The sequence below is a fragment of the Mustela nigripes genome, chromosome 17 (assembly GCF_022355385.1).
Source record: "Mustela nigripes isolate SB6536 chromosome 17, MUSNIG.SB6536, whole genome shotgun sequence".
Taxonomy (NCBI): Eukaryota; Metazoa; Chordata; class Mammalia; order Carnivora; family Mustelidae; genus Mustela; species Mustela nigripes.
In genome coordinates, this window is record NC_081573.1 from 14,108,747 (window position 1) to 14,120,386 (window position 11,640).

Consider the following 11,640-nt stretch of genomic DNA (forward strand, 5'->3'; position numbering starts at 1 on the left):
AGGCGCGACTTGCCTCCCAGTTAATGCCAAGTGTCTAGGCTGCACCTGCCGCATCTTTCTGGCTTCCTGCCTGGAGACGGACATTATTAATGGGGTGTGTTGGTCACTGATAAAAATGAGAGCCTCTGAGATCTCTTCCTGTATGTCAGGGACCTCGTCGCCAACATGCTGCAGAGGTCTCTTAACTGATCCAGCCACTCCCAGTGGACAAGAATTGACTCTATCTGCAGAAGTTTTTTAGTTTTCCTGACAGTGCCGGCATAAACTATAATGATGCAGCTTTCCCGTGCTTTTGTCACCTGCATTCCAGGGTGGCTGGAATTTAATACGTGTCTGTTAGCTTTCCAGAGTGTGCTGATTCACATATTCTTACCTTTATTTTTAAAATAATTGCACGTGCAGGCTTGGAGCAGAAAACTTCCAAAAAGAACAATACTAAACATGATTCAAGGCGCGGAGCGCCATGTAGTGCCCTGAAGTGAGGACCCGCTCAGAAGCTGGCAAGGCAGAGCCTCCTCGATGGGGGGCATGAGAAGGGACTCAGGGGCCTGTGGAAAGTGCTCCTGCTGGGCTGAGAGAACTTGGAGCAGCAAAAGAAATAGGATAGCACTGGCTTATATGCAGAGATCATGATCTGTGAGTTCGGACGGAGGTCAACGGTAAATGGTGGGAACAGATGGATCCGAACAGACTTCCAGGTAGTTTCTGTAGGTGCTGTGCCTCCAGGAAGGGGGTGCACCCCCCCTTACATGTAGGCTGCAAAGTGACTTCCTTCCAAAGGAGACAGTATAAGAAGGGGGGAAGCAACTTTTCCGTGAAGAAACCTGACACGTCATGTGAGGTGATCAGGGTCAACGACAACCCTGTAATTCCTGTTGGCAGGAAGTGCCCTTTACAGGTGATGAGGATGCTGTCCCAGTTGGTCCATGGTTGTGACAAATGTACTACACTGGGATGTTACAGGGGAAAGTAGGTTTGGGTTGTAGGGAAACACTATTCTCTCTTTGTAGCTTCCCGTAAACCTACTATAAAATTTGACCTTAAAATACAAAGTGTTCTCATCGACGCTTCACATGGGTTCCTGTGACACTCCCTGCGCACTCCCTCCTTCTCCCCTTCCGTGTTCACATATCCTAATTGAAGCGAGAACATTGTCTTGCATGACCAAAGTTCAGTTTTCCAGGTCAGGAGGCGAGTACTGAAACAACCCTGTCCTGGAAGATCTTTATCAAATTTGACTAAAGGTCCCACTCCTGTCCTTGTACACGAGGGAACAGTCACTTGGCTGATGACTCCTGTTGCATTCGGTTGTCAGGTCTGAAGCCTACAGGGCACTTATTTCACAGAATGTCCCTTAGTTAAGGTTTGTGGCCTGACGTTTCCTCACGGTTCTAGTCAAGCTACCTTTGATAGGAAGTCAGAAATGCCGTGCCCTTCTCCCTGCCTCCTGTCAAAGAGGCACATGAGATTCTGTCCCGTGACTGGTGAGGACTTCCAACTCTTGCTTACGGTGTCTGTCAGGTGTCCTCACTGTAAAGTTACTGCTTTCCCTTTGAGGTTAGTATCTTGTATAGAGATTCTCAGAAAATGTAGGTATCTACGTTTGATCAAGTGCTGAAGCAAAGGGAACAGCAAACACAAAGGCCCTGAGGCCAGCAGGTGCTGGATGTGTTTGGAGGAATGGAAAGAGGCCAGGGTGTATCAAAGGGAACGAGGGAGGGGGAAAACAGAAGGAAATGGAGTTAGAGAGGTAACAGTGGGCCGAAGGGACCTTGTGGCCAAGGTAAGGAGTTTGGGTGTTACTCTAAGTGTGACAGAAAGTCATTGGTTTGGCGTCTCACATTCCTCTGCTCACTTTAACAGCCTTGCTGACCTCCCAGTGCCTGAAAACAGCAATCCCTTTCCTAGCTCCGTGTCTTTGCTCACGCCACTCCCACCCCTTGGAATATTCTCCCCTCCCTTTGCATTCCTGGCCCCTTGCCTTTCAGGTTTCACTCCAACATCACCACCTCAGGCCCTTTCAGGCCACCGTTTCTAAGTTATGTGCTGCCTGTTCACTTACTCATCCAACAAATATTTCTCGAGTACCTGCTGTGTGCCAAACTCTGTTCTAGGCGCTGGGAATACAGCAATCAAAACAAAACACCAGACAAGCCTTGCCCTCCTGGGGTTAACAGTCTCATCAGGAGGGAGACAGTAAATAAGATCAGGCAGTAAGTGCTAAGGAGAGAGTAAGGTACAAAGAATGGTGATGGGAAATTCTCAGGATAGCCCTTTTCACAAGGAAGGTAGCATCTGAGTAAATACCTTAAATGAGGGATCTCTGGGAGAGGAGAATTTCAGGCAAGGGAAACAGCCAGCGCAAAGGCCCTGAGGTAGAAGTGTGCCTGGTCTGCGTGAGAATGAGCCAGGGTGCTGGTGTGGCAGGAGACAGCCGAGTTGAGGAGAAGGTTGGGAGATGAACTCAAAGGTGTGTGGGGTTGGGTGGAAGGGTAATAAAGGACCTTGTGGGCTTTCCAGTTGAGGGAGATGGGAACCACAATAGAGTTCTGAAGGGAGGCAGAGTGCGATCTGACTTGGGTGTGCACAGGATCCCTTCTGGCTGCTTGGCGTGAGGGGGAACAAACCGAGGAGGATGGGAAGCAGGGAGCAGTGAGGAGGTCTCTGCACTAGTCCAGGCCCATCGCTGGTCATTTGTCTTAGTTTTGAAACAATCCTTACTTTATAGCTGAGGAAAGGGAGCCTAGGAGGGGCTGGTTCCGATCGTGCAGTAAGTAGCAGGAAGAGGATTTGACTCCAGCTGCCTGACTTTAGGTTCGGAGGGGCCAGAGCCAACCTGCATAGCATTCGCCATCACCTCTGCACCTGCCCGGGAGAGGCTAGCTCAGCGCGCATGCGTGTAAGCACAATTTAAAGCGCCCGCGGAGGGTCCTTCGCTCCAGGAGGAAGAGGAGCCCTCGGCTTGGTCCCCCGACGCCGGCGTGGAGGATGCTGGTGGGACGCAGCAGCCAGCGTCCCGCCTCAGGCTTCTCTTCAGCCGCTGACCCCCACCGCTCTCCCTTGCAGAGTCCCGACGCCGCGTCCCCCGACCCTCCGAGCGCCCCAGGCCCCGACAGGATCCCCGAGGACACAAGTGTGTCTCCAGGACGCCAGGAGAGGCCCCCTGGGCCGTGCGCGCCACCGGGGCTGGCGGAGGCGCTGAGCGCTCTGGGGCTGGAGGGAGAGCGCGAGTACGCCGGGGACATCTTCGCTGAAGTCATGGTGAGCCCCCCAGAGGGCACCGGAGGGATTTGGTTCCAGTTAGAGGAGGGGAGATCTGGCCGCTCGCCCAACCCCCACTCCACGAGCCTTCCCGAACTCCCACCTGCTTGCAGCCCCTTATACTCGTCCCTCACACGGATTCCTTCACAAACACTTCGCAATTTATTAACAAATGTGCTAGAGCATATTCTAGGACCCGGGGATGCAGTGATGAACAACATAGTCTGCTCTCATTGTAACAACCAAGCAAACGTAGGCGGTAATAATGGAAAGGAGACCAAAGTGCAGGTGCCTGTGCTGGACAGGCACTGTCCGAGGACATACTGCAGGGATAAAGTTGTTAAAGAGACCGAAGTAGGGAGCCTCTCTCCCCAGCCAGGGACTCTGTGAGAACTGAGGTATGGGCATGATCCAGAGAGAAATTCCCTGCCCTTGTGGTGCCAGCAGTCTAAGGAGGCAAACGGACAGAACACACAAGGAAACACCAGCTATCTCCAGACTCAAAACGCTACGGGAACCATAAAGTGCTGACAGAGAGCAGGATGCACGCCGGGAGAATTCTGTGTAGGAAAAGTCCAGGGAGTTTGAGCTGAGGTTTCAACAGTGCAAGGAGCTGGGGAAGGACCATTCCAGGTGGAGGGAATGGTGCATAAGTGCAAAGGCCCTGGGGTAGGAAAGAGCCTGCCCTAGTCTAGGACTAGAGAAAGCTGGTATAGCTGCAGTATGGGTTGTGAAGGGAGAGGGTGAAGAGATGGTGTTGGTGTCAGGGGGCAGCGCCTGAGAGAGAGTTCTGAAGGGAGGATTAGGGTTCTCTCCTGAGGATACTGGAAGCTATGGAAGGGTTTTAAGCTGGGGAGTTTCTTGGCCAGTTTTGTATTTTAGACCCTTCTGGGTGCTCTGAGGAGTGTGGGTTAAGGGTTGATGACGGCTTGTGGTCTGGAAAGCCAGGGGGCAGGGGCAGATGCTCGGGAGGCGCCCTGGCCATGGGGGCTACAGATTGGAAAGGTGGACTGGGGAGGCGTCCAGAACAAAGGCCAAGGCTCTAATGCGGGATAGGGAATAGAAGCACATTTGGAGTAGACGTTGGAGGCCAGTTTCATTCAGTGTGGTGCTCCAGCGGGGAGGCCGCTACACTTGGGGCTGGAGCACAGGTGTGGAGAGTGAGTCCGCCCTGCCCAACCGCAGGTGTGCCGTTCTCTGCCGCGGAAGGCCCTGCCCCGGACCGTGACCCCAGAGATGCGCGCGCTAGTGGTGGACTGGCTGATCCAGGTGCACGTACGTAACCGCCAGGGGGCAGGGCTGAGCCCGTATCGCAGCCTAGAAAGCTGGTGATCGATCACTCACGCCCTTCCCTAGGAATACCTGGGCCTGGCGGGGGACACGCTCTACCTGGCGGTGCACCTGCTCGATTCCTACCTGCGCGCCGGCCGAGTGCGCCTACACCGCCTGCAGCTGCTGGGGGTGGCCTGCCTGTTCGTGGCGTGCAAAATGGAAGAGTGCGTGCTTCCCGAGGTACTTTCCCGAGTGGGGGTTGGGAAGGCGGAACGCTTGTTCCTTGTGTCACAGAACACCTACTGTGTGCCGGACTGCCGCTTTGCCTATTCTTGGAATCCCAGCATATCTGTATAGGCCAGGGCTACCAGTGTGTCCCTTTAGCAGAGGAGGAGACTGAGGCCCAGGGAGAGGAAGACATTTGTCCAAAGCAGGTGGGACTCGGACTCAGGCTTGGACAGTTAGTCTCTGTAGCGCTTTACTAGTTATAGTCCCTGCCTGATCAGAACTCTGTGCCTGCTCAGAGCTGCCTGACGTACGTTTTACAAACGAGGAAACTCCGTCTCAGGTGTTCAGTAAGGTCCATGTAAACACGGTGTGAAAATGGTAGGGTTTGAAGTCGAACTCAGGTCTTGCTGATTCTGAAGCCTGTGCTCTTCATGGCTTCTAGAGAACAGATCAATAGCCCCATTTTACAGACTAGGCAGTCGAGGTTCAGAATGGAGCCTGAGCCGATCCGAGGCTCTACAGGGCAGGGAGCAACCAGCCGGGATCCAAGACTCTCCCACCTCTTTCCCCGCCATCCGCAGTCGGCCTCCCTCTGCCTCCTGGGCGCTGGCTCCTTCTCACGGGCCGAGCTTCTGCGTGCCGAGCGGCGCATCCTGAGCCGCTTGGATTTCCGGTTGCACCACCCGGGCCCGCTACTTTGCCTTGGGCTACTGGCTGCGCTGGCCGGGAGCAGCCCCCAGGTGCGGGGCCGGGCGGAGCGGGGGAAACAAGGGGGAGGGGAAGGGAGCAGGGGGGCATGTCTCGCGGGTAGGGACGTGGCCTGTACGGGGATAGGGACGTGGCCTGATCTCCGCGGGGGCGGTGGTGCTTGGCAGGTGATGCTACTTGCCACCTACTTTCTGGAACTGTCTCTGCTGGAGGCCGAGGCTGCAGGATGGGAGCCCGGTCGGCGCGCAGCTGCGGCGCTGAGCCTGGCGCACCGCTTGCTCGAAGGGGCGGGCTCCAGCCTCGAGCCCTCGCTTTACAGGTACCGCCCCAGGGGAGCGCCTCTGTGGCTACAGGAACCTACTTTCTTGATCACTGTGTTTCCTGTCTCAGATATGAGAGACCATGGCGGGGAGGCGGGGCCCAGACTTGACTTTTCTGGGTGTGAGAGAAAATGGTATGTCTGCCCCCCACCCCGTCTTGGGGGGTGTCAGAATGAGGTGTTTGTCCACATTTGGGGACCCTTGCCTCTGGGTAGAAGATGCACGATCTTCCCGGCCTCGGAAGATCCTAGCTGCGTTCCAGGGTTGAGGATGAGAGGTCTGCCACCCTCGAATCCCCCCGGCTCCCCTGCTCGCTTCAGCTGCCAGAGGGGCGTCCTTCCCGTCCCCCCCCAACCCCCGTTAACTATGTCACTGGAGGCCAGGGTGAGTCCCCTTTTCTCCCAGCCCAGCCCCCCCCGGGGGGGGGGTAGAGCTGGATGTCCATCCTCAGATCCGCTCCGTCCCTCCCCGAGGTTCCGGCTCTCCACTGGCTCGAGAGAGCCCCTGAACGGTCCTCGGGAACCCCAGTCAACGCGACTCCTCAGCCTCACGCCCCCAGCTCCGAGGACAGGTCGTCTTCACCCCTGCCCTTGCTCCCGCCCCCGCCTTAGTTTCTCCGTCTTCCCGCCGCAGCCCCGCAGAGCTGCGCCAGCTCGAGCCGTGCATGGCCCGCGCCGCGCTCCGAGGCCCCGCTCCCGGCCGTGCCGCCATCTTTCTCAAGTACGCGCGGCCCCAGCGCCAGGGCACCAGCCTCGCCGCCGCCCGCCTGCTCCGCCGCCCCCAGCCCGAGTCTCCCTGAGCTCGGGGACCCCAGCAAAAAAGACTGTCCGTGTGTATCCGTTTTCCACGTCAATAAAGGAGGTGTGTGGGTTTTTGTTTTGTTTTAATCCTGAGCGCTCTCTGTTCTCATTGGGTGAATTCCATCCCCTCTCTCGTTTTTGATTGGTCATTTCTCAGGCCTCTCCTCTTTCTGATTGGATGCTTTTTACCGAGTCCCTTAATGGCGGCTGGGAGATATGATGCAGATTCTTGGCCGCTCCGCCAGGGGGCACTGGCGGACGTCCGCAAGCGCGGCTTGACAAGCCAAAACTAGGATCCCAAGTGCAAACGCCTGGGGAGATAAATGGAGAGATGCTGCAACCTGAGTGGCTCAGGGTTCAGGGTTGGGAAGAAACTAGGTGGGACGGGGACTGTGGGAAGCTATCCCAGTCATAAGAAATGCTGCCTCGATGTTGCCAAATTTTCAAATTTTGCTCAAGTGAAGCTGAAAATCTACAATTCCATAAGTATCTCTGCTTCCATATATTAGCAACTAATTCAATATTTTTTAATGGTTGCACAAGCCCAGCACATAACATATGCAGGCCTGTGGGAGTCCTGAGTTTGTGATAGTATGGGTCTTTGATAGCAACTGTTCTATTAATGGCATCTGATTTACTTAACCCCTAGAGTGCCACAGTGTGAATGGGTATAAATTGTAGCACCGGTCTCATAGAGGTGTGAGGAGGGTGTGAGTTAATATAGACGTAGAGCTTTAGGACCGGGCCTGACACCTAGTAGGTATTATGGAATTGCTAGCACGGCCTCTAAGCGGGAGTGTGAGCTAGGTACACTTGTCCCCGGTTTCTATCAAACCCCCAGCACCTAGCTATTTAGTAAGTGCTCAGAAAATAATTGTTACAAATCCATGGATCTCCACACTCTCTAAATTAGAAACAGGCCTGAGGTGATCTCAGGAACTCAAACCTAAAGAATATTAGATTCTTAATCAAGCCTAGGTTTGGAGGTACAAGAGAGGAGGAAGTTTTTGCCCTGGAGATGTTCACGCTTGGAGGACTAGAGAGGGGGAGAGTCACTCGGGAAAGCTCAATAAGAGATAGAAGCAAATGTTGCCACTGGGATGAAAGGTGTTGTGTTCCGGTTTGGACCTGTCAGGTGGGACCCGCCATGTGGCCTCCAGGAAGAGGACATGCAGTGGCAGGGGAGGGGAAAGTGGAAATTTAAGTTTGGTGCTAGGGGCTGAGGCCCAAGCCAGGGTCCTGCAGCGTTCAGGGGAGGTGGGTAATATGTAGAGCACAGAACGTTATTCATCCACTCATTCCTTCAACAACTGTCCTTGGATGCTGACCCAGCCAGAGCTTGTGATCCCGCACTTCCCAGTCTCATGGGTGAGAAGAAACAGGGGTTGTTAATTTGTCCATTCCTGTGCCAGGCCCTGTGCTGCTTTATCTGCATAACGTAATTCGGTCCCTACAACTACTCTGAAGTAAATTCACTTGGTATCCCCAGGTCACACAAAAGGAAGGCAGGGGGGAAGCTGAGCTCCCACCACCAAGTAAGCAGCTAAGGAAGGTTGAAGATCAACTATCTCATTCACCCTGTTTTTCTCCTAAAAGCTTCTCATGTGATTCCTTTTCTGTATACTCTTGTATTCTTGTGCTACTCACTGTGGGCCGTCTCTTGTCTGCTTTTCCTACCCAGGCAGTGAGTTTGGGGAGGGCAAGAAGCAGGTCTCTTTTGTTCATTGATTTATTGCCTTCTCCAGGAAGCCTTCACTCACCACCTCAGTCTAAGGCAGTCACCTCACATCCCGTTGTGCCTCCCCCATGCATCCCACCCTGGCCACTTTGTCAGAGCTTCCCAGGCTAGACCATTGGGGCTGTCACTCTCTGGTCAGTGGTCTGTCTCCCGGCTGGACTAGGGGCTGAGGCTCTCTCAGTCCCTGCTCTTTCCCACCATCACCCAGACCAGAGCCAGGCACAGAAGAAATATCAGTGAATATTTGTTTGCTGTATAGATAAACAAATGAGTTTCCAGGTTGCTATCATTGTCCTATGGTACTGATGAGGATATAGAGTTTCAGGTAATTTGGGTGATTTGCCCAAGTACTATCACTAGTGAGAAATTATAAGCAGGGAATTGAATCTGGGCAGCACAAGCCCCATAACCTGTGTTCTTATCTAAATCCCTGAAATGCCTAGGGTCTGAAAACCGGCTTTCCACGAGGTTGATCTCTTCCGTCTTTTTCCCGTAGACTTGTTTTCCTTCCAGAAAGCTGTGGGAGTTTTGGGCAGGGGGGAGGAGAACAGGCAGGAGGGTAGGAGTAAGGGGAGTGGGAAGAAGGGAGAGGCCGGTTGGAGAACTAAGGCTGGGGCTGATTTGGAGGATAGAAAGGGAAAGTCCTGAGGGGTTTCTCTAGACCCATAGGGGGCAGGCGGAGTCGGCTGCCGGAGGTGCGGGGGCGGAGAAAGGGTGGGGACCGGCCCCGCGGGGGGCGATGCGGTAGCTGCAGCGGCGGCCGCAGGAGTTTCCCACAATGCAGCGCGGCGCGCTGTCCCCGGTGCTGATGCTCAGCGCTGCCCCGGAGCCTCCACCGCGCCCGCCTCCCGCCCTCTCCCCGCCGGGCCCGGGCCCCCGCCATGGCTCGGCTCGTCCCAGCCCTGCCCCCGAGCCGTCGGGGGCCCTGGGCGCGGCACTCGACAGCAGCCTGCGGGCCGCCGTGGCGTTCAAGGCGGAGGGCCAGCGCTGCTACCGAGAGAAGAAGTTCCGGGAAGCCATCGGCAAGTATCACCGGGCACTGCTGCAGCTGAAGGCGGCTCAGGGGGCCCGCCCTGGAGGCCTGCCCGCCCCTGCCCCCGGGCCCTCCAGCAGCCCGGGGCCAGCCCGCCTCAGCGAGGAGCAGCGGCGCCTGGTGGAGAATACGGAGGTGGAATGTTATGACTCTCTCACGGGTATGGGGCCGTCGTGGGGCGCAGAGGGTGCATACGGAGAGGGTTGGGGAGTGAGGGGCAATCGTGAAGCCTTGGGCGGGGGGCTGGAGGCTGGAAGGGCCCAGATCTGGGGTCTGTGAAGGGAGACCCCAGAGCTTATCAAGAAGAGGGGTTGGGGGTGGAGGGGAACACAGGGATAGAAGAGCTGAGGTGCAAGAAATGGGCTTTGAACTGTTACCTGCGAACCTCAGGTAAGAAAATCTTATCCGGGATTAGCGATTCAACGCCCCATCCCTCACCTGAGATCGCCTTTAGTCCTCTCCCCTGCAGAAACTTCCCAGTTAATCGCCCGCGAGCGCTTGTCTGTGTTTTCGCGCCCTCTAGCGGCCGCGCAGATTGACTCTATCCTGATTGGTCAGAAGATCGGCGGCCCCGGTGGCCTGAGCAATCCCTAACCCAGGGCTCAGTCACCGGAAAGGGCTGGGGGGCTCCTAGCAGTCAGGCGAGGTCTGGGGGTGCCGCCAGGCTCTGCGAGCACCGGCCCCGGTGTCCCCGCAGCCTGCCTGCTGCAGTCGGAGCTGGTGAACTATGAACGGGTGCGCGAGTACTGTCTCAAGGTCCTGGAGAAGCAGCAGGGCAACTTCAAGGCCACCTACCGCGCCGGCATTGCCTTCTACCACCTGGGCGACTATGCACGCGCACTGCGCTACCTGCAGGAGGCCCGCAGCCGGGAGCCCACAGGTGAGGGCCGGACCAAGCAGGGAAAGGGGCTAGAGCAGAGAAAACAAGGAAACACGAGGATCAGGGCAGAGCTGCTTCAAGGAAGGGCTCTGCCTCCTCCCCAGGATCTACCTCTCCATCCACCTACTCCTTACACTCTGGCACTCAACCGCCATTCATTCACCTCCCTCCTCCCCCCACCATGTTCCCCTGACATTCACCCAACCACCTCCCATCTATTCATTGACTCATCTATACCTCCCACTCACCTACTCAGCCACTCCCTACTCAGTTACCCCTATCTCCACCCACCCCCCATTCTCATTCATCCACTCACTAACCCATTCACACACCCACCTAATCATTACCCTCTTCACCCACTCGCTGCTGGTGGAGCACTTGCTGGGAGGCAGAGGCAGACCCCAGGGTGGACAAGGCTAAGAAATTCACAGGGGTGGGGTCGGGTGGGGGAGGCTTGGCAGAGCTGGAGGCTTGTTGCTTGCTCTCTAAGACATCATAGTTGGGGGGAGGTGTTGGGGACAGGGGACAGACACAGCATCAGTCTTGTGTTGAGAGCCAGCGACAGGGGAGCAGAACAGGTATAGGTCCCAGCCAGGGCTGTGAGAGCAGAGGCAGCATCAGTTTTCCCGGTGAGAGGTTTAGAGGGAACAGACATCTCGAAGATGTTCTTGGGAGGGTGGGCAGAAGTATGACAGCAGCGTCTGAGCAGAGGCATTCTGGCGGAGGGCACAGCAAAAGCTAAAGTGTGGAGGTGTGAAAGGTCCCCATTCCGCTTGTTGTGGCTGGGGCTTCTGGAGGACTCTGGCAAGAGCGGCTGTGAGGGGGAGCTGCTGTAGGCTGGGCATGGTGAAGTGTGAGTGGCCGCGGTGTGGATGCCACCGGCTGTCCCTGGACACCCAGGTAACGCCGTACCCACCTCCCCCACAGACACCAATGTCCTCCGCTACATCCAGCTGACTCAGCTGAAGATGAACCGTTGCAGCCTCCAGCGGGAAGACAGTGGGGCCGGGGCCGGGACTCGGGACGTCGTTGGCTAAGGCCAACCAAGGGGGGGGGTTGCTTTCCCTCCCCCCACACCCACCTCACCGGGTAACTTCCCCTGACTCATGTGTTTGCTGGTAAAGCACTTGTCACTGGTGACCGTAACCTCTTTGTGTGGTGTTCTTGTGGGGCCCAGGGACAGACTGCCTGGGCTTCCCCCTCTGGATCTCGGAAACCCAGAGGCTCAGGGAGGAAGTATGGGATGGGGGGAGGGGGTGCCCCCCTGGGGATGACCCAGGATCAGGGCCTGGGCTGGGGAAAGACACAGCCAAGAGCAGTAGGGGGCAGGGGTTACCTTTAATGCTGCATTTTGTGCCGAATCCCTATGATGCCCTGTCCCTGAGTATCCCTGCCCGCCC

At 56.2% G+C, this 11,640-nt stretch overlaps 2 protein-coding genes across 5 annotated transcripts; both read left to right on the plus strand.

The window, feature by feature from the left end:
* The first annotated feature begins 2,443 nt into the window (after nt 1-2,443).
* On the plus strand, nt 2,444-6,676 carry CCNP (cyclin P). 4 transcript variants are annotated; one of them, XM_059383916.1, is made up of 7 exons: nt 2,444-2,470; nt 3,067-3,261; nt 4,447-4,536; nt 4,618-4,773; nt 5,343-5,501; nt 5,637-5,788; nt 6,423-6,676. In XM_059383916.1, the coding sequence occupies exons 1-7, from the start codon at nt 2,459-2,461 to the stop codon at nt 6,586-6,588; spliced, it is 930 nt and encodes a 309-aa protein (XP_059239899.1). In that variant the 5' UTR covers nt 2,444-2,458; the 3' UTR covers nt 6,589-6,676. The 4 variants fall into 4 exon arrangements, with proteins under 4 accessions (XP_059239899.1, XP_059239900.1, XP_059239898.1 ...); XM_059383917.1 differs by lacking the exon at nt 2,444-2,470 and adding an exon at nt 2,699-2,899; XM_059383915.1 differs by lacking the exon at nt 2,444-2,470 and having other exon boundaries at nt 2,906-3,261.
* Nucleotides 6,677-9,021: 2,345 nt separating this feature from the next.
* TTC9B (tetratricopeptide repeat domain 9B) lies at nt 9,022-11,386 on the plus strand. The gene is made up of 3 exons (XM_059383310.1): nt 9,022-9,520; nt 10,058-10,240; nt 11,168-11,386. Exons 1-3 carry the CDS (start codon nt 9,106-9,108, stop codon nt 11,275-11,277), a joined length of 708 nt encoding a protein of 235 aa, XP_059239293.1. The 5' UTR covers nt 9,022-9,105; the 3' UTR covers nt 11,278-11,386.
* The last annotated feature ends 254 nt before the right edge of the window (nt 11,387-11,640 follow it).